General features: G+C 41.7%; 1 protein-coding gene across 1 annotated transcript in view; it reads left to right on the forward strand.

Annotated features, from left to right (window-relative positions):
* Nucleotides 1–11522, forward strand: part of LOC138284758 (uromodulin-like) — a 196002-nt gene extending 184480 nt beyond the window's left edge. The window contains exons 9-11 of the mRNA XM_069223895.1: nucleotides 1534–1600; nucleotides 7426–7458; nucleotides 7907–11522. Coding sequence (XP_069079996.1) covers nucleotides 1534–1600; nucleotides 7426–7458; nucleotides 7907–7971 — 165 coding nt within the window. The 3' untranslated portion in view covers nucleotides 7972–11522. The remainder of the gene's footprint in view (nucleotides 1–1533; nucleotides 1601–7425; nucleotides 7459–7906) is intronic.
* Nucleotides 11523–20984: the final 9462 nt, after the last annotated feature.

Genomic DNA, 20984 nt, shown 5'->3' on the forward strand with positions numbered 1-20984 from the left:
TCCCGCCAGGAACAGGATGGCAGTAGGGGGTGCCGCGGGGCCCCCGTAAGAGGGCCCCGCATAGTATTTCAGTGTCTGCAAAGCAGACACTGAAATACGCGACGGGTGCAGCTGCACCCGTCGCACCCCTGCAACTCCGCCGGCTCCATTCGGAGCCGGCATCCTCGTTGCAGGGGCATTTCCGCTGGGCCGGCGGGCGCTCTTTTGGAGAGCGCCCGCCGGCCCAGCGGAAATGTGAGAATGGCCGCCGCGGTCTTTTGACCGCGGTGCGGTCATTTGTCGGCGGGACTGTGGCGGTCATCCCCATAGTGTAGGTGTAGGAAAATGAGCTTTTTCATAGAAAAAATTGCACATTAAGAAAAAAAAGAAATTAAAGTCAGGATTTTATTGAAAGGAGGGAATGCTTTTACGCCATTTTCGAAAATCTTTAATCACAGACATTCTGAAGAAGGACATCTGGAAAGGGCTCTTTCTGTAATATGTTTTAGCAGCTGCTTTGGTAGCATGGAGGCCATCAGCTACGGTGAGTCCAGGACTTGCAGGGGGCCCAGGATTTGCAGAGGCAGCATGGGTGAGGTGGTGACCCAGGGTCTGAAGCGGAGTTAGCACCTGCTAGGGAGCCGCAGACCAGGAATTGCAGCAAGGTCTGATGCAGTGCAGAAGCCAGGAGTTATTTGTACCGGGAATTAAATACAGCTGTAATACTTCTTGACAATGTAATTAGTACTGTTGGATAGTAAAGGTTTATTTAGCACTCAAACTATAGGTAAAGTAATCCAAGTAACTTTGTGTAATCTGATGATGATGTAAGTGAAGATAATACATGACAACTTGCATACTTTCCAGACTGCTGTCAAGGTAATGTGAGGTAACGTGTTTCCTGCAGATTGGGGCTAAGGAAAGTAACATTGTTTGGTGTGTAATTATGATCAAGGTATTGTAAGCAACCATGCAGACTAAACAGCCTGTATTTATATTAGTGTAAATAAACTGTCTGTATTAATCAGCCTGTGGCTAGGGTAATGTAAGTAACCTCATGTTGTGAATACTTGGTGTGAGCGATTGGGAGGTTGCAGTGGGCGTGATGGGCTGCCTGGTGGAAAGCGGGAACCAGGTTCTAGAAGGTGTTGGTCGCCTGTGTAATGGGTGGGTATGTTTTGAGCTCGAAGAGGTTTCTTGATACCCTTTTGATTGGGGGCTTTTTTCTGAGAAGTTGTTGATTGTAAGAAGATGTTGGCTATAAAGGCTGCCCAATGAGATGAGTGTTCAGACATGACAAGAGCATCAGATAAGCTTGGTATGCAGATGTGAGGGGGGAGTGATGAGCGGAACGTGTGAATGGAGGGGTGGAGGGGTGTGCTGAATAAAAGTGTTGTGCGATGTGTCACGAATGATAAAGATGGTGGCAGAAAGGACGTGTGCCAGGTGTGAGTGGGGTATTGGATGATCTGGATGCAAGAGCTTTCCAGCTTTAGCAGACGCTCATGATGTGCAGTGGAAGCCTAAGGACTCTTCTGTTTAATTTCCTTTTAGTGCTCTTCAACGTCTCGTGCTGCTCGGGACACTGTAACTATTCAGATGGATCCAATCGGCATTTCAGGTATAAAACATTGCGTGTTGGCTGTGTTGTAGTAGACGCACACCAGTTGGCTACATTTTGTACATTTTCGAGTGTTGTGGTTTTTTTTGTGTTCTGTGCTAATTTGCATCAAGGTGTGGTTCTACACAACATTACATACTGTAAAATGTGCTAATTTGCTCCATTTCATTATGAGGTGGGCAGTGTTGTTTTGCAGCAACAGTCATCAGTGTGCATATTTTGCCTGCAACATGTTATATGTGTTTTTTTATTCGGGTACCCACAGGATGCCTTATGACTCTGGTACCTTAAGGTTTTGGTTTAGAGACACTGGAAATGGCAATAGATAACGTTTCCTAGAACCCACTGGTAGCAGTCAGGATTATCTTGTGCACGCAGGATGCCTTGGACTTTCGACACATCACAGTTAGAATTAGGAGCACTTTAAAGCTTTACAGTATTTTAATTCAGGTTTCACAAGTAAGAGTTATATTTTCCTTCTGCTTGAGTTTCTCTTGACCAAGTGGCGACTCTTGGAGGCGATTGTGAGGCTCAAGAGTCAAGTTTCAGTGACCAGAATAACTGGTAACTGGCTTCTGTCCAATGGTTACGAGTTCTGGATATGGGTATAGCGCTATATACTGTAGTGCTATAATTCCCACCCCAAGAAACATTTAAAACGTACAAACAGTCCACCCAAGAACGTACACACAATCCACCCAAGAACATTCCCACAATCCACCAAAGAAAGGGGGCTTTTTCCTTAATCAGATGCCGAAGGGTGGGTGCGTTATCACTCCATTCTTATCGACGACCTGTCAAAGGAAACAAGCATTTACAATGCAACGGGTCTCGTGTTTGCTCATGTTAGAGCTGATCGCGTTGTAAACTCCTAACCCGACTTTTCACCTATCGGGCAAAAGTGCATTTATGTACACAACCCGAAAAAGTGAAATCAAGTATGTAAAGCGCTCGACTTCTGCCAAGCGAGATCGCGCTCGGAAATTAGAGAAAAAAAAAGTCCACGAGCCCGATGGAAAACAGCAAGCCTCGCACGTTTTCTGTACTTGGTCGCTGCGCTCGAGGAGGGCTAGCCACCGGAAAAGGCATGACATATGCGTGCCTTCCACTAATGAAAGCAAGCAGATCTTATTAGGGAAGCCCACGAACCAATAAAAAACACTGACGTGAAGTTGACAGGGCTCCAAGCCCTTTTCTAAATACAAAAGAGTCTTGCTGTGATACGCATGCAACGCAGGCTCAACCCTAAAAAGGACTCCTCTCTGTAGTCACTTTTATAACATACAGTACATGTTCAGTGTAGTTACAGATTAGCTACAAGTAGATATTAGTTTTCAGAGTGTATTTTTGTTTTGCTAATAACTTTGGTGCCATTTGACCAATCTTCATAAGATGTTCAAAATAAATTCCATCCACCTCAGCACTTTGCTGGAAAACTTCAGGGTGAACAGCCAAATTGGGGCAAAGATAAAATAGGCCCCAAAACAATAATTTCCCATATTACATCCCATAGAAAACTTCGATTGCAAGTACAGAAAAAGCAACCGAACAGAAGTACACCGAATTCAGCAGAAAGTTGGAACTTTACTCTGACAGTGTTTTTTGATTATTTGATGTAAATCCGTTCAGTTGTTTTCTAGAACTGTATGTTCAATGTGGTGCTCAGGGTGGTGAAGAACGGATTAAAAAAATAGGTATACATCAGTGGTTGGTCCAGAGGGAATCCATCTAGAGTTCAGCAGGTGTCTGGTGGTTCCTTAAAAGTAAAGATAAAATAGGGCCCTCTGATTGACCTTTTTGGTGCTGCAGAACCTGTTGAGAGACTTGACAGCTTTGCTGCAACCCAGAGAAAAATGCACCCACCATTGCAGGACTTGGGATTCATTACACACAAAGTATAAAGAGACAGGGGTACCCTGAACCTCTGGCACTTGTGGTGGGTGTGGGCAGTTAAATGTCTCGGGGGCAAAAAGAAAAAACAGCTTCTGGCCCATTAGTTACTACAACACTCCCACAGGACCCAATGCATCCCTCCTGTGAGGTACTGCTATATTCCTGCTGGAGATTTCACTCAAGGTCCACCCCCATGGTACCATAGTACATTATAAGCTTCACCAAGGAAGTACCAGTTCCCCAGGAGTACTAGTGAAAAGTTGTTTAAAAAAGAAATGAATGAAACTATAACTTGTTGCCCAAAGTTACTTTCTTGCATGAGTTATAGTTTCTTCAGGTAAGTATATCTATAACTATAAATGCTGAGTTTCTATGGTTTTGTATGGGTAAAATGTCAACTGAACTAAACGTCTCTGTAACCTTTGGTTTTTCAGTGAAGTTCTATGGTTTTTGTAACACACACGTTAATATTTCTGTCTGGTTGCGGCCAGCCAAACAGGGCTTTGCGTTTCCCCTGGATTCGAGGAGGGTCAGAGGAGGATTTGAGGATCCAGGGATCGGCCCAAAAAAAGGGCACATTTTTGCCCATGAGGGGTCCCTAAAGGACCCCCGCCTGTGTCCTTTGGGGTCACAATACCTGAATCCTGACTCCCTACATGTTTTTACACTGTTTCACTCCCCAGGCAATGCAAGAAACAAAATGGCAGCTGCAACTTTTCTGTCAGGTTGTGGCCAGCCAATCAGGGCCTTGCTTTTCTTCTGAATCTCCAGAGGATCTGAGGAGGATCTGCATCCCTATTTATGCAAATTTGGTTTTCATTTAATAACTAGAAAACTACTGAATGGATTTTGCCAAATCACAAAAAGGGCTCTTTCTAGACCAAGAGCTAGCATTCTGCTAAATGTGGTGTAAATCCATGCAGTGGTTTAGTCTGTAGTTGTGTTCAAAATCCCTATGGAAATTAACATGGAGAAAACATGTTTTGGGATCCACCTTTTTTCTCATGCCCTGCTTGACAGATCACCCTGAAACTTTCCAGACAACAGCTGAAGTGAGCGTCAATTTTTTGGAGAATTTCTTGAAGATTCATCAACCAGTGCCAAAGATATAGGAAGGTCAAAAAATCCTTTTTTAATGGAAACTAGGTCCTATCTATAACTAGCTACTGCCGAATGACTGTAGGTGATAGATAGATAGATAGATAGATAGATAGATAGATAGATAGATAGATAGATAGATAGATAGATAGATAGATAGATAGATAGATAGATAGATAGATTGTGTTTGCAGTGAGATAGATAGATTGTGTTTGAAGTGAAAGGTTGTTGGGCAAATTCATTTGTATGTATGTATGTATGTTAGCTTTATAAAGCGCATTCCGGCTTACAAAGAGCATCGAAGCGCTAGCATAAAGGTGAGGAAACGCCGGATCCGTCAAGAGAAACACAGAATGGGTAAGAAAGGAAATACCCACAAAGACGCTAATGAGGAAAAAGCCATGTTTTGATAAGTTTCCTAAAACTTAAATAACTGGGTTCTTTCCTAATATTCAGAGGAAGCGAGTTTCAACATTTTGCTGCAGCCACGGTAAAAGCTTTATCACCCCATTTGGCTTTGTTGGTATGAGGAACCTGAATTCTATAGGCCTTAGATGACCTAAGATATCTCTTGGGTTCATACCAACAGAGTCTAGTGTTCAGGTATTGAGGACCAATACCGTGAGCCGCTTTGTAAGTCAGGCATAGCGATTTTAAAATAATTCTCTGAGCCACCGGGAGCCAATGTAATTGTTTAAGACTACCTCTAACTGAAACCCAGCGAGAAAGATTAAGGACAGCTCTAGCAGCCGAATTCTGGACCATTTGTAACTTATTCAACGAGGCTTTGTCCAAATTAAGAAAGAGGGCATTACAATAGTCTAATTTGGACATAACCAGAGCTAAGGTAGCAGAGACTCCCCATTCATATTGAAGGTAAGGAAAAACTTTCCTTAGCATTTTAATAAGCCATAGGCATGTCTTTACAGTGTGATTCACCTGACTTTTAAAAGATAAATGATCATCAAAAATAATTCCCAAATTCTTGCTAACAGTGGTGGGGATTGGAAGGGTACCACAATCTGTCGACCACCAGTGTAAATTCCATAGCTCGTTGCCCGGCCTGAAACAGAGAATTTCAGTTTTGGCAACATTCAATTTAAGCCAGTTACTCATCATCCAATTGCTGACTGCTTGCATACAGTTATTGAAATGGTCCACCACCTCCTCCCAGTTCTTATTTACTGGGCTGATTAGCTGTGTATCATCTGCATAGGACGTGGGGATAAATCCAAAGGACCTACTCAAATTAGCCAGCGGGGCAACATACAAATTAAACAGGGTGGGGCTCAATGAAGATCCCTGTGGAGTCCTGCAGGGTAATAAATTAGGTGTAGATCTAAAAATTACCACAACTAACAGTGGTCCATCTGTTAGTCAAAAAAGATTCCAAGAATTTAAGAGCCCGCTCTCTAATCCCTGCTTGATAAAGGCAGGTCAACACAAATTGCAGAGAGATGGTATCAAACGCCGCCGATAGATCCAGTAAAACTAAAAAAAACCTTGCCCTTCGTCTGCCAATCTCCGAATGGAGTCAGAGGATGAGATAAGAGCGGTCTCCGTACTATCCGCCTTTCTGAAACCATGTTGAGAGGAATCTAAGCCTCCCACTTCCACTAGAAATTCTACTAGTTTCTTATTCATGACGTTCTCCACAATCTTTGCCAGAAAAGGGAGAAAAGCGATTGGCCGTAGATTATCTAGCTCCTGGCTATCCCAATCTGGCTTCTTTTTCAGGGGGACAACTATAGTCTCCTTCCATAAAGCGGGATAAATCCCAGAATTAATGACCTCCTGAATAATAGGAACTAATGCCCGAGCCATAAGGTCTGGGGCCCGCTGAAAGATGAAAGGGGGGCAGGGGTCCAGAGGGGAACCTGACTTAATATCGAGAATCAATTTTCTAATGCTGTCCTGAGTCGGGATTTGGAAATCAGATAAAACTTAACAGCTAGCTTTAAGATCCGGTAGCACCATAAAAGATTGTTCCCTAAAAGCCTCATGAGGAATAAAATTGGCATGAATTTGAAGAATTTATTCTCAAAGTGCCTGGCTACCTTATCACAAAACTCCTGGGAGTTTTCCAATTTGGATGGCCTAGAGGGAGTAGATAATGCCTTAATCACTTTAAAAAGCTCTCTAGGGGCATTCAATGCCTCATTGACTTTAGCAGTGTAAAAATTAGACTTAGCCTTTGTGTGTCACAATACAACATCAGTTTTATAATACATCATTTTGTGCTACATTCAACAGCTCTCCTGGTGATGCAAAAGGGAAGGGAGAACCAGGGCACATAGAACTAGGCCATGACCCCATCTGCCCTCCCACTCGAGAGACTCCACTGTTTGCACTTTACTGCCAATCCTGCAGGAGCAAAAATCCTTACTAAGTTAGTTTGAAGGACCTTGTATTCCTTGAACCTGTTTTCACCTGTTCTTTATCATGAGTGACTCTTGTACGGGAAGCTTCTCCTTATTTAAAAAAAATCCCAGAATGTAGGTAAAATCAGCAGACAATAATAATAATGGCACTACAAAATCAGTGACAGCCTACGATGTCATTCCTTGATGCATCTGCAAGGCAGTGCTCGTACATTATAGCTCTACTGGCAGACTCGCAGTAGAGCTGTAAAACTATTGGTGCACTATTAGTACAATATCTCTATGACACTAGTTGTGCAGCAGCATTATAGTGCTGTAGAGGCAGAATAGCCATAGAATTCTGGGTGCAGCAACACTTCTGGAACTGAGGGTGAGGTACAACTTCTAAAGTTTGACAAATGTTGAAGGAAGGAAATGTAAAATAATGTTATGTTTCTTTTTGTTTCTTTTCAGGGTCCTTCACTTTTAACTCTGGATCACACACAGGTAATCAGCAAATTGTATTTTGCAACATTTGTCTATCATTATTCTGCCTGGTGTAAATATTATCTTAGTTCTGATACCAACCACATCCGGCATCTCTTATCCAAAGATTCAGGGCTCAGAGGGCAAGCACTTTCCACAGGAAAAAGGACTGAAACGCGGTTGCTTTGTTCAAATCACGGATTGTCTTCGGAGATTGCTGGGTCAGGGTTAGAGTTAGTGATTTACTCAACAACTGCTATGCTTTCACAGAGTTACCACCGACGAAAGTTAGGCCTGATCCAATTATAAAGAAAAATCCCCCTTAAATGAGTTGGAAAAAGGGCTGTGGCTCAAAATGGTCCAAGAGGAAGATGGGGAGATATGTGTGATATATTGCTGAGATATTTTTACTTTCTCATATTTTGAGGCATCACTTGAGCCTTATCTTATTTTCCTTTTTTAATTCCAGATATCTCCCTCTGGGCTGTGCTTGCGAGCTCCGTTCTGGCACTGCTCAGTCTCAAGATGATTTGAGAAACACTGACCACACCAAGGCCGGATGCAGACCCATTAGAGGACATACAATATTAACAATGTACAAACTCTCCTAGATCTATTCGTACATTTCTATTCTGCCTATGATGATGTGAACGGGAATCGGATGTTGTATGTGTATTTATTTTCTATATGGTTTAGGATTAGATAAGATTTAATTACCGATAACGTCTCCTCTTTCATCACTGATCTGAGCTCCATCTTTCTTACATAAGGCAGGATGGGAATTTATACTGATCTGTGAATGGAAGAATTTGTGAACCGACAGCATAATTATTGAACAAGCAGGGTGAAGATAATGTACACTTATCTGTAAATGGAAGAATTTGAGAACCGACAGCATAGTTAATGAACAAGCAGCGTGAAGATAATGTACATTGGTCTGTAAATGAAGGAAGAGGAAAACCAATTAAGTAACATAATAATGGAACAGGATTTAGGAATTAAGTTACTGTCATCTCAGTGCGGTCATCACTGGAACAGTAAACATGTCTCAATGTCTATAGCAACTGAAAAATTGGGAGTCTGAAACTACATCCTGAAGTCACTGAGTGCCTCAGAAGTCAGATGAAAGAGCTCCTGCCCATTGCACCCATTTACCACACGCTAAAGTCGGGTAGTTATAAAGTCAACTGTTGGCATTGATACAAGTTGCAGGTACCAATATGACATAGTGCTTTGTTTCTCTGTCAAAATGGGCACTATGTAATCCAGTATTATTTAAGGCAGCGCAAAATCTTCACACTGATGACCGATTTGTATATGCAACTGTTGTTTACATCTGGGCCACTGAGTTCAAAAGAGCCTGATCTGTGAAAGATTATGTCTGCTCTTTCTTCTTCATACTACGTACTTTCTTCCTCTAAATTCTGACATTTCTCTCCCATTGAATCAATGTACCTATCTCCCCTTCTTGTAGATTTCTTCTCCTTCCCATCTTTCACATTTCTTCTGATTCCCTTTCACCCCTTTTCCTTCCTACCACTTTGCCATCCTGCCACCTTGCCCCTTTCCCTTGCTTTGTTTCCTCCTTTCCCTCCTACTGCTACTGCCTTGTGCTTCACTGCAAAGTTTCTCACTCCTCACTGCCCCTGCACTCCTTTCACCAGCAAATTCTATAGCTCTCTCATTGTCCTGAACATCTGATTATATCCCCCTCTCATTCCTATGTATCTCTTATTTTCTCTGCAGTTTCTCACCCTGCGCAACTCTATTCTTTGGGTTTCACTTCAAACACTCAGGTATTCTTCCAGTCTGCATCTAATCACCACTGTTGCATGACCCTCTGGAAATTGGGCCAGTCTATTTGTCCTGGATAGTAGCTGTGGTCTTTCATCCATACCCCTACTGCCCCCGTTATTAAGTTTTCTTCTCAATATACTCCTTTGATGCTTACTCCCCCTCTACTCCTGCTCTCGTGCTTCTGCACTTCTCCTCCATTCACTGCTGCTTCTCACCACACCCCAACCAGTTCCCAACCATTGTTGGCCTTCACCAGAAACTCAATGGTTTCCCACTCATGGATGTTTATCCACATGCCTGTAATGCTGCCCCATTCTTTGCTGGGATCTGCATGCCCCACTGATTCTGCACCCTTTGCTGCTCCTCACTATAACAACAGTACTTCTTAATGCTTTGTTACCTCTTTTGACACCCCCACTGATTATCCACAAATATAATTCCCTTGTGCATACAGATTTCATATTGTTTTCGTATTTAACCTGTACCCCGTTCTTTTATTCAAAATTATCAGAGAATTTCTGTGTCACAGCACATAGTCACTCGGATTTCCCACCCTTTGCAACATTTCTCCCTGATCTCATACTGTTGCTCCACCGTTTTCAATTTTTTTCACACTCATTCCATTCTGACATGTTCTCCCTCATTATTTCTCCACTCTGTGCTGGCCACCACGTCTTCTTTCTTGAACTAGTTGTACCTGTGACCCCCCACTGCCACTCTCTCCCTGTACGTGTGTTCCCCCCTGTTCCCTGTTTCTCAATATTTCTGCTCCTTCCCATGCCTCCACAAAGCTTCATTTTTCCTTCTTCTGGGGCCTCCATGCTCACCCTCTACTCCATCCGTCTTTGGCTTCCATCCATGCACCCGCACTGCTTATCTCCTTCTTTAATCCTTTTTTTACTAACCACCTTTGCTTTTCCCTATTTCCTCAGAGACATCTCCCGTTGATATATGCTGATTTTCACTTTGACTGCCAACATTTCAACCTTCCACTTCAGCTTCTTCCGACCCTCACAGCCTCTTCTGCCTCTCTTAGGTGCTTCTCCCCATGCTCCTGTACAGCTTATCAGTAGCCACTGCAATCATCTTGACCCCCTGCTTCTCTTTCCAATTGCCTCCTTCTCCCTGTGCTTCTTGTTCCTTATGTTATAACCAGCACCTTACCCCTGTAGTTCCACCCCCTTCTCTTGAATCACATGCTTCTCTTGTGCTCCCATTCACCTTGGACTCCCACTCTCCTTGCAGCTTCTCTTATCATTCAGCTGCTTCTGCCCAAGCCTGCCCACTCCTGCTTCTCCTCCAGCGCTCCTTCTCTCTGCCTTCTTGTTTTCCCCTGAAGCTGTTTCTTTGCATTCCCACTACCATGAATACCCCATTCAGCTCTTTCTTGCAATGTTCCCACAATGCTTTTCTCCTCACTTTGACTAATTCTATGCAACGTTCCCCATGTCCCTGGCTACCCACTCTCTCATAAATGCCCCTGTTTCTGTTTTCATGGATTTTCCATAAACTCATATTCCCTAGCTTGCCCTGAACAGGATTTTCATCTGCCTGTATATCTTTAGGTAGTGTTCACAGGTTCGCCTACACATCTCTTTATCCCTGTACGGCATTCCACATACTTCCAACCTGCACAGCTCCTTTGCTGCCTTTTCCCTCACAACCTTTCTACCTCTTAAGTGTTTTTTCCACTTTCTGTCTTGTAGCTCATCTCCATGGTCTTCTCTCTTTCTGCTCTATCACTAATTGTGTCCTTTATGAATATTTATGTGTCTGCGCCCTGGCTATCCCTTTTCAACTCTTCCTGCCAGAATATTCTCTTTATGACCCAGGGCTGCTTCTCCCTACGGATTATTTCCCTTTGGACCCCTTCCCCACTCCCCCTTCATCTTCTTCCCATCTTGTTCTGCTGTTCTTTCAATGTCCCCTGCAGCTCACTTTCTGCTTCATTCTGCAGTGTCACCTATGCCCACACATTTTCTTCACCCCGCTATCTTCTCACCCACCTCTGCTTCTTCCCAACCGCTTAGTGAGACATGATATTATACTTTGATGTACTCTAGACCAGTCTATTAATGAACAGATCTTAAATCACTGGGACTCATTATTTTATATTCCAGGTTCTCCCTTATTCTACATCAATTGTACCCCTTGATATTAGTGACTCATCAGACCGAATTGGTCTTTGGTGCTGGTGATACATGATGTATGTGAGAGATTCTGCCTCTGAAGTTCCTGTGTATGTAATCATTTAATAAATGTATTAAATATATTTTCACTATCTGCAAGTGCTGCCATTACATTATTGTGTGATATTTGATCATCCTTGAGTCAAGAAGTACCAGGCGAAAGGTAGAATGAACAAGTGCTAAGGTCTCTATCTACCATCATATTTTCCTTAAATGAAAATGAATTATTAAACTACAGCTGGTGATTGAATGCATGACCTTGAAACCTCTATTATACCTCCAAAATATAGAGAACGTTCACACACATTTACATAGGCAAATAAAGCAGAGACACTCACAAATTTGAACAATTACCAACAATGACCCCTTTCTTTAATTGAAACAGTCGATTGAGTCAATTAGCTATTAGAAAAGAGAAGTATTGCATGCAAATAAACCTGTTAATGTTAGATTTGTTTACAAAATGCCTACAGTCAAAAACATAAAACTATCACACAGAACTATCACAAACAATGCAAAAGTAGCATAGTTAGATCTGGTTCATCTGACACAAACTGTGGGACAGGCCAAAACATGCATAACGAACTAACAAAAGAAGACTGCCCTCTTAGTCTGTGCCATTGAGCTCAAAGAAAAGCAGACATGTGCATTTGGACTCTCAAAGTGTCCACTAAGTTCGGGACTCAAAATACAAAGCAAAAGCAGTATTGTGTCATGGTTCCTTCCCAGGGATGACGTACAAGTGACAGCGGGAGGAAATCCTCTGATCTAAATTCTTCCTCAGCTTTTAAAGTGAAGTTTCTATCCACTTGCCCCATCCATCTCCTGTCTCTCTATTAAGATGGGAGGAATTAGTTTGAGAGCTTCCAGATGCTGAGAATGTGGTGAATTGAGAACAATTAAACACTGGCAAACACACAACCTCCCATGAGGGTGATCCATGATGCCCACGTATAACGCCTTCACCACCTCTTCAGGTTTCTTACACTAAAACAACAAGTATGACTCTAGTACACATCCTGTCATGTTATTCTGCAATTTACTATTTATAGCCTCTCTGTTAGTGTGTAATCCCCTCTTTCCTGACTTTGATCTCCTCGTATAGCATTAGAATTGACATCTCTTGAGGCTTGGTGAAGAATGCATGTATGTACGTATGCATGTGGAATTTCAACAACAAAGACCTAGCTGAAGAGCAGTGGAGTGCTGTACATAGTCAGTATGTGATTGTCGCTGGTTCCTTTTTATTGCTTCATGATGATGTGTTTTTGCTAGCGCGTCAGACCTTATTAAGTAAACTTACAAGGGAAACGTGATTTGGCCGATGAACCTTTTGTCTCACTTTGAGGTTTCCCCACCATATACCCCATACCAATACAGATCAACAACCTCAACAATCATTACCATCAATACTCATTAGGAGGCAGTGATTTACAGACACCATGAACTCTCGCGATGAATAACCACACCATTATGTAAAAGTTGAATGTTTATTTCTCTATTTTAACAATGCTAATGTCACATAGCTTAATCTCAAAATCAAATGATAAACATAAAGAAACAAAGTGTCGAAAGAATTGCAGTCTACTCAAGGCTTGAGCTACTATACATTCTAAGATTATTGTACAAATTAATAGCAAGAATAACTGCGCAAATTACATTACATACATTTAGATTCAGCAAAGAAAAAACATCAACTGTTTTTACAAGTAGCAATCTTTATCTGTGAGAAACCTAACTAACACCAGATTAGAATATCATGTTTAGACTTCATGCAAAACAATTTAGTCACACAAAATTTGGAAAACATCTAACTAATCAAAATAGCGGTTGGTACCTAGAAAAAAAAGCAAATAAACATAGCAGTCAGTAAAATCATGGTATTCCTGTCCTTATAAGGTTCAGCAAGCTGTGATAGTCTTCGTCAACAGGACATCAGTTTGGTCAGCAATACATCAGGATTCAGCATCAAAGTTCAGAAAAAGCAAAGTATCTCCAAGCAGTAAAGTTGAGCAAGTCTCTTCTCAAGACAGTCTAGAAAATAATGGTGGTATCTCCTCTCTGTGCAGTCTGGCTAAGTTTGATTTCCTAAAACTACTTCCCACATTCTAATTGGTCAGCAGATTGCATTTTCACACTTTGTCCAATAAAACTAAATCCTCAGATCTACAATTTTACTAGTACATGGTTCACATGTTGATTGGCTCCTCTTGTTCCATTCCCATCATTCAGCTAGGCAGGTATCAATATTGTTGCAGTTTATACTCCAGACAGTATGTTCATTGTCTTCTCCTGGGAAGGTCAGTCTTATACACATTACATTAAACATTGTTTCACTAGCAAGCATTTCATCTTCTAGCAAGCAGTTTCTCATGAGAACTAACTTCAGCTATGAGCACATGGACAGTACAGTGGAAAAACAGTATTTAATTCCCTAAGCAGACATTTTACTTAACGCCTAAGCAATGCAGCTTGACATGAGGCCGTGCAACTAGGCCAAGACCTCGCTAAGTTAAGGCCTACAATTAATAAAGCTAATACATAATGTATAACCTTTAATATGATATATTACTACATTAATAAAAACATAAGCTCAACATTTCATATTAGTAAGCCATTAATAAGTACACTTCGTGAACATTGGCAGCCACTCAGGTGGGCGCACCTTCAAATACGTGCATTATTTTTCTCTAAGTTAATACATTTTCTACGCAAATCTATCACTCAAAATGCATGAATATTCATTAATAATGTCATTAAAATTCAGCATTAACAATCCCTCCTCTGATGACTAAATGTGTCATCACTGTAAGCCTTCCCACACAAATGTTTGCTTCAGCTAAAATTCTGTCATCTCTAACCCATCAAATCGTCGTTCCCTTTTTGAATTTCCCCTAAACAATTTTTCTGTTTTCATCTCTTTCCTCCTCCGATCATTTTTCATATTCTTCTTTTTTATCATTTTACACAATTTACATATTACCCATGTTCCAATTATGCAAATCACAATAATCAATATTCCTTGTATTATTTTCAATAGTGTCCCTTTCCCTTGTTGCTGAGCCAATTTCCCACTGAAGCAAATTCTTTGCCAACTTTCTCCCAAACACCTGGTTCTTTCAACTCTTTCAAATCAGCACTTTCATTAGTCAGATCAGTAAGTAAGCTTTTAATTTATTTACTATTATCAGGAATGAACGAACGGCAATGCTTCAAATTAAGCATTTTGCAAACTCCGCAATCCTTTGCTAAAAGAATGTCTAACGCAAGGCGGTTTGGCAGAGTCATAGCTCTTTCCGCTGCCAATTCAGTATCTATCAGGATCATGGCTCCTAAAAAATTTGTCAGCATGATCTCCACAGTAGTAGACAACTTCTGAATCTTTATTGAATTCTGAATAACTCACTGAAGGAATCATTGCTCCAAATATATCTTCCACTATACCAGAAGGAGACTCTCTCCTTTCTCTAATTTGCTGCACAGTCAATTTTGGTTATCTCTTTAAGTCATCCAGTTGGAAAATCTTTGGCAAAAGTATCCCCAAATAACATGTTCCATACCATCCTCTTGAAAGATGGTAATAAGAATTAGGATATTCTATACCAGGAATCGCTGGATCATGTCCTTTCAACATAAGTGTTCATTTACTCTGAAACAAAAACACGTCTACATTCACTCGTTCCCACAAACTAAGTGTCAGTACTAGAATGAGGCCTATACACACACAAAGCTTCCCTACATGTTGCACATCTAAAGCTAATTTCCCTTGTGTTTTTCTTGCACTATAAGCATAATCATTCATAAAACTCCTTTTCTCTAAGCCCTTTTGTGATTTTTCCTTTAATGCCTTTCTCCTGTTATATGTATGATCTAAGAAACTCTTTTCTAAAGGTGTAAGCAAGCATGTCAGATTGTTTCTGTGACCGTAAGCTGTGCCAAAAGTTAATGTAGGCTCGGAGAAACCCTCACTAATACTATGTCATTATCCTTAGCTACTCTACTCAGGTACCTAGTGACGGGAACAACCGAAAACACAACATCATGATTGGAGAAGAAATACTGAATGTACTCCTGGTTATAGAATCTTGTTAGTAACCGACTACAACTTATCCCATAAGTAAGAGGCAAACTTAGATAGATAACTCCTTCTACTAATGAAGGAATCTGCGTACACACAAAACAAGTCTTTGCATCCATCATCTCAACATATGCATTCAATAAGCAATAGAAGACATTAGAAGAAGGTTCCCCTTGAGCGTTATCTATGTGCAGATACTTCTCATCTAACCTAAACTTCTTTATTGCTGTTAATGCAGTAGTCGTCTCTGAAGCTGAAGTATGGTTGGCTTTATCCTTGTCAAGAACAGTCATACCCACAATCAATATCACACACAATATCACACACACAATTGCCAAATCAACACTCATGTATTTACAGCACCTGTTCTTCCTGTCCTGATGGCTACTGTTAACCATGACCTGTAAAGAATCAGAAAGCAGCAAAAATACAAGACCAAAAGAATCTTCTTTCACCAGTTATTTACAGCATTCAGTCTCACTTAAAGGATCCTTTTTCTCAATAGTCGGTAAGTTTGTCAAAAATCGGTTTAGCAGCTTGTCGAATCAGGTTATCTTGCCAAATCAGGTTATCAAAGTCTTTTTCGGTTACTTTCAATAGTCTCTTTTCTCTTTGCACTTTTCTCAATTTGTCCCAACAGTTCAGTTCAGTTCACCAGCTTCCTTCAGGTGCCAAAATATTGACCTGGAATTTCTCGATCAAAACAAAAGAACAAAAACTCTCTTTGACATTTACTTGTAGTTGTATACGCCCATTCAGGACCTGCGCACCTTCGACTTGCTAATCTTTCTTTTCAACTTTTGATTTCCATTCAATCCTCCTTCACTTAGATCTTCTCTCCTTGTCGTATCTACTTCTTCCTTTTATTGTTGTCTCCACAACTGCTTCCTTTCTCTTTGCTTGTGACTCCGGCCACTTATCTCCTTTCGGTGGACCTTTGGACAATGCTCTTTTCAGTGCTGAACTTGAAACTTCCTCTTGCTCTGCAGAATTTTCTCCTGACAGACCTGCAACTGGTTCAGGAGGAGTCAGATCACATTGGCTTTGCTCCACCTCAACTCCTTCCCCCTCAAGGTTTGGCGTTTGCTCTGTTTGTCTCTCAATTTCATCTACTTTAGGGAAAGGCCTCCTCTGACTGGGCTCTCCTGCTGCCTCAGTTGAGATTGGCTCACTGTCACCCTCCTGGAGGTCTTCTCCTTGGTCTGTCACAGGAGTGATTGAACAGTCCTCAATGTGCTCAGATACGGTCTCAGTTCTTCTTTCTTCTGTTTCCGGTTCTGAGACTTGTCTGGTCATTGTTGGTACCCTCAACAACTCTTCTTCATCGTCCAAAGGACATGTCACTTTTTTCGTGTGGCTTGCATGTATCCGAGCAGAACTCCTGCACACTTCACAGCTGTGGTAGTGGTCAGAACCACCTGAAAAAGGCATTTCCACTGAGGCTCTAAGCACATCTTCCGTACGTGTTTCCGGACCACCACCCAGTCACCCGCCCTCCAGGTGTGCCCTTGATCTTGGATCTGTGGCAGTGTGGTTGCTTCCACCTGTTGACAGAAAGAGTGAACCACATCAGCCAGACCTTTGCAGTAGTCCAAAACCATATCATCTGTAATGCTCACAAGAGGATTTGCAGGGACCGCTGGCAACCTCATTGTTCAGCCCATAAGAATCTCGTGTGGTGACAATCCTGTCTTCCTGTCGGGTGTGTTTCTCATTGTTATCAGAACTAACGGCAGTGCGTCAGGCCATTTCAGATTCATGGATGCACACATCTTTACCATTCTTGATTTCAAGATACCATTCATCTGTTCCACTAGTCCTGATGCTTCAGGGCGGTAACTACAATGCAACTTCTACTCAATGTTCAATGCTGCACACAGTAATTTCATTGTTAAAGTGACTTCCCCTATCTGATTGTAAAAAGATCGAAAATCCAAAATATGGTATCAGTTCCCTAAGCAGTAATTTTGCTACTGTAAGGCTGTCCTTTCTTCGTGTAGGGTATGCTTCAATCCAGAGACTAAAGATGCAGACAATCACCAACACATATCTCAAACCTCCACACACAGGCATCTCAATAGAATCCATCTGCATTCTGCTGAATGGGCCTCCTGCTCTTCCAATGTGGCTCAAATTAACCACTGTCCCTTTTCATGCATTGATTTGTTGACAAATGACACAACAATGACAAACTGCTTCAGCAACTTGTCTAAACCTTGGATTGAACCAAGTATGTTTGAACAGGCAAATCAAGGCATCTCTCCCAACATGTGCTTTACCATGATAATACCTAGCCGTTTGAGACAACAGGCTGTTTGGCAAAACCAATTGTCCCTCTTCCGAAACCCACAATTCATCTTGATGCTGTACACATTTCATTTTACTCCATTAACGTTTTTCCTCCCTGTCAACATTATTCTGCAACATTTTCAATTCTTCTAATATTTCAATTACTTGTAATGCAAAACTTGGACATGTTTCATCTTCTTCAGGTAACAATTCCCACTTAGCTTTGAATGATATACAGTTCAATGCGCAAAACCTTGTGACTTAAACTATATATCCATTTCCCATTGACACAAAATCTTGTGATTTCAGATGTGCACTGCATTTCGCCACGGCAATCTTTTCAGGCAGCTGGATAGCTTGCAACAACTCTTTAATTCTCTCACCATTTCTCACTGGTGAACAAGAAGAGGTCATGAAACCTCTCTGTGACTACAACTGGCCTAAAGCATGGACTATGCCAAAAACATACTGGCTATCCGTATAGATGGTAACTTTTAGCTGAGCGGAAACATGGCATGCTCAAGTAAGGGCTACCAGTTCTGCTACCTGTGCTGAATATACTCCTCGAAGCCAAGACGCTTCCAGTATACTAGTGATTGTGCACACAGCATATCCTGCGCTCAGTACTCCTGTATTGTCTCTTAGACAAGAACCATCAACAAAGATAATTTGGGCATTTTCTTCCAATTGCGTATCTCCAATAACAGGTCTTGGTTTTGTACACATCCGTTATTTTGAGACAATCATGCTCAATGTCTTCCAACTTTTCAATTTCAACATTTTCATTTAGAAGCAAGGTTGCCAGGCTCAGCACTGTACATCTTTTCAATGACACATTTGGTGACCCTAGAGTACTCGTCTGAAATCTGGTCAATCTTGCACCTGTCAGGTATTGGGTCTTGGTGCGTCTAAGCAAACCTTCAACTGAGTGATGGACCATTACTGTTATGGGATGTCCCATCACAACTCCTTCACACTGTTCGAGGCTCTGTCCAACCGCAATGGCATGCAAACAGTCTGGTAAAGCAGCTGCAACTTGATACAAAGTAGCTGAAAAGTATGCTCCTGGGCGCTTTACACCTCCATGGACCAGTGTCAAGACAGACAAAGAACATGCATCACGCTCATGACAAAACAATGTGAAGGACTTTGTGTAGTCAGGCAGACCCAAAGCCGGAGCTTTTCACAGACTCCCTCTCAATTCAGAAAACGCTTTCATGCAAGCCTGTTCTAACACTAGGTGATCAGCGAGTTTTTTATGGATCAGCTTCGGTAATGGCTAAGAAATGACAGAAAAATTGGGTATCTATTGGCGGCAGTAGCCTACCATTCCTACAAACATCCTGACATCTCTCTGTGTGGCTGGGGGACTCATTTGCAATATGGCTGTGACCCTTTCTCTGGATATTTTCCTTGACCCCATCTAAATCTGGTGACCCAAGTACTTCACCTCTTTCTGACAGTATTACAGTTTTAGTGGAGACACTTTATGACCATTCTTTCCCAAATGGGTTAGTAATGCCATTGTATCATACTTGCATTCATATCTTGTTTTGGGCATAATCAATAAGTCATCAAAGTACTCTACCAAGGTCGATTGGAAAGGCAATTCCAATGACTCTAAATTGTTTTTCTAGATCTGATTGAATAGGGAAGGTGACTTTAAAAACCTTCGAGGAATTCCACACCAACAGTAAACTAGGTCTAAAAATTTGAAACAAAAGAGAAATTGACTGTCCTCATGAAGAGGCACAGAAAAGAAGGCTTGTGACAAGTCTATGACGGTGAACCATTCAGCATCACATGGAATCTGAAACATTATCACAGCTGGACCTGGCACCACGGGCACAATGTCATTTATTTTTCTCAAATTCTGGACAATTCATACTTTCCCACAGAGATTTTTCAATCCCAGTATCGGTGAATTACATGGGCGGCTCGATACTTCTTTCAAGACCCCTTATTTCACAAATACTGCAATTATTTGGGCAACCTTTATAAGAATATCCTGTAGCATGTGGTACTGGGGAATGTGAGGAAAAATCATGTTTGGCTTCACAGGAACTTTAACTGGCAGAAACTCCCTTTATCAGACCTATTTCTTTCCCTGGCAGAACCCACACCTTCTCCTTAACCGTACCCTGTAAATCAGGAGGAAGCTCCTTCACTGTGAATAGTGGAAATAAGTTAATCAGGGGGTACACCTCAGTTATCGGCTCACTCTCGATCTCTGGAGCTGGGTCATCCTCATCATCACGATTCGTCTGTATCTCAATTCCAACATTTGAGCAAGTAATTGAGCACCCAGTTTTACACAGCAAGTTTCTTCCCAATAGGGATACCGGACTTGAATCACAGACTACAAATTTGCGAAATCCTTTAAAGTTGCCAATTGTAACCTGAACTGATTCTGTAATTGAGTTAGCCAAATACTGATTCGCTACTCCTACAATCTGGACTCTCTTTCCTGAAAGGGGCAAATTGGGAACTTCTCACAGTAAAGCATGTAGCTCCTGTGTCAACCAAGAATGAAACCTTGTGACCCATTACCTTTCCATTCACATATTGGCCTTTGTGATCTACTTCTAGAGAAGAAGCAAGCACACATTCATCCTCATCTGAACTCTTGTTCACCCAATCATCATTTATTCTATTCTCACTGTGTAAAGGGAATTGGTGAACTGTGTTACTACTTTGGTTGGACCTCTGATCTGTGACCTATTGAGGAAGCATCACCTGCAGCTGTTGCATTGGGGCTTGAGGTATTTGAATTTGCTGTCTAGGTACCATTTGAGCCTGCTGTTGCATTGGCTGCAACTGTGTCATCTGTACACATGGCATTTTCACCTGCTGCATGGGTGTAAAATTCTGCATTTGATTCACATTATTATGAAAATTCGGATTATGACCTCTCATTCTCCATCCTCTCATGCTTTAGAAAGAATTGATGTCACTTGTTTGCTGAACGACACCTTCCTGCATCGTCATCGGACACTCCCACTTCCAATGTCCGACCACTCCGCAAGCGTGACAAGGCAACACTCTCCTCATTCCCTGCACATCATTCTGAACCACTACAGTATTAAAATCAGGACTACGATTTCCATTACCCATTCCTCTGCGACCTCTACCTCTCATCTGATTTTGAAACATCACATTTCCCTGCTGCTGCTGTTGTGGAAAATTTCCCTGCA

Source organism: Pleurodeles waltl, chromosome 3_1 (assembly GCF_031143425.1).
Source record: "Pleurodeles waltl isolate 20211129_DDA chromosome 3_1, aPleWal1.hap1.20221129, whole genome shotgun sequence".
NCBI lineage: Eukaryota > Metazoa > Chordata > Amphibia > Caudata > Salamandridae > Pleurodeles > Pleurodeles waltl.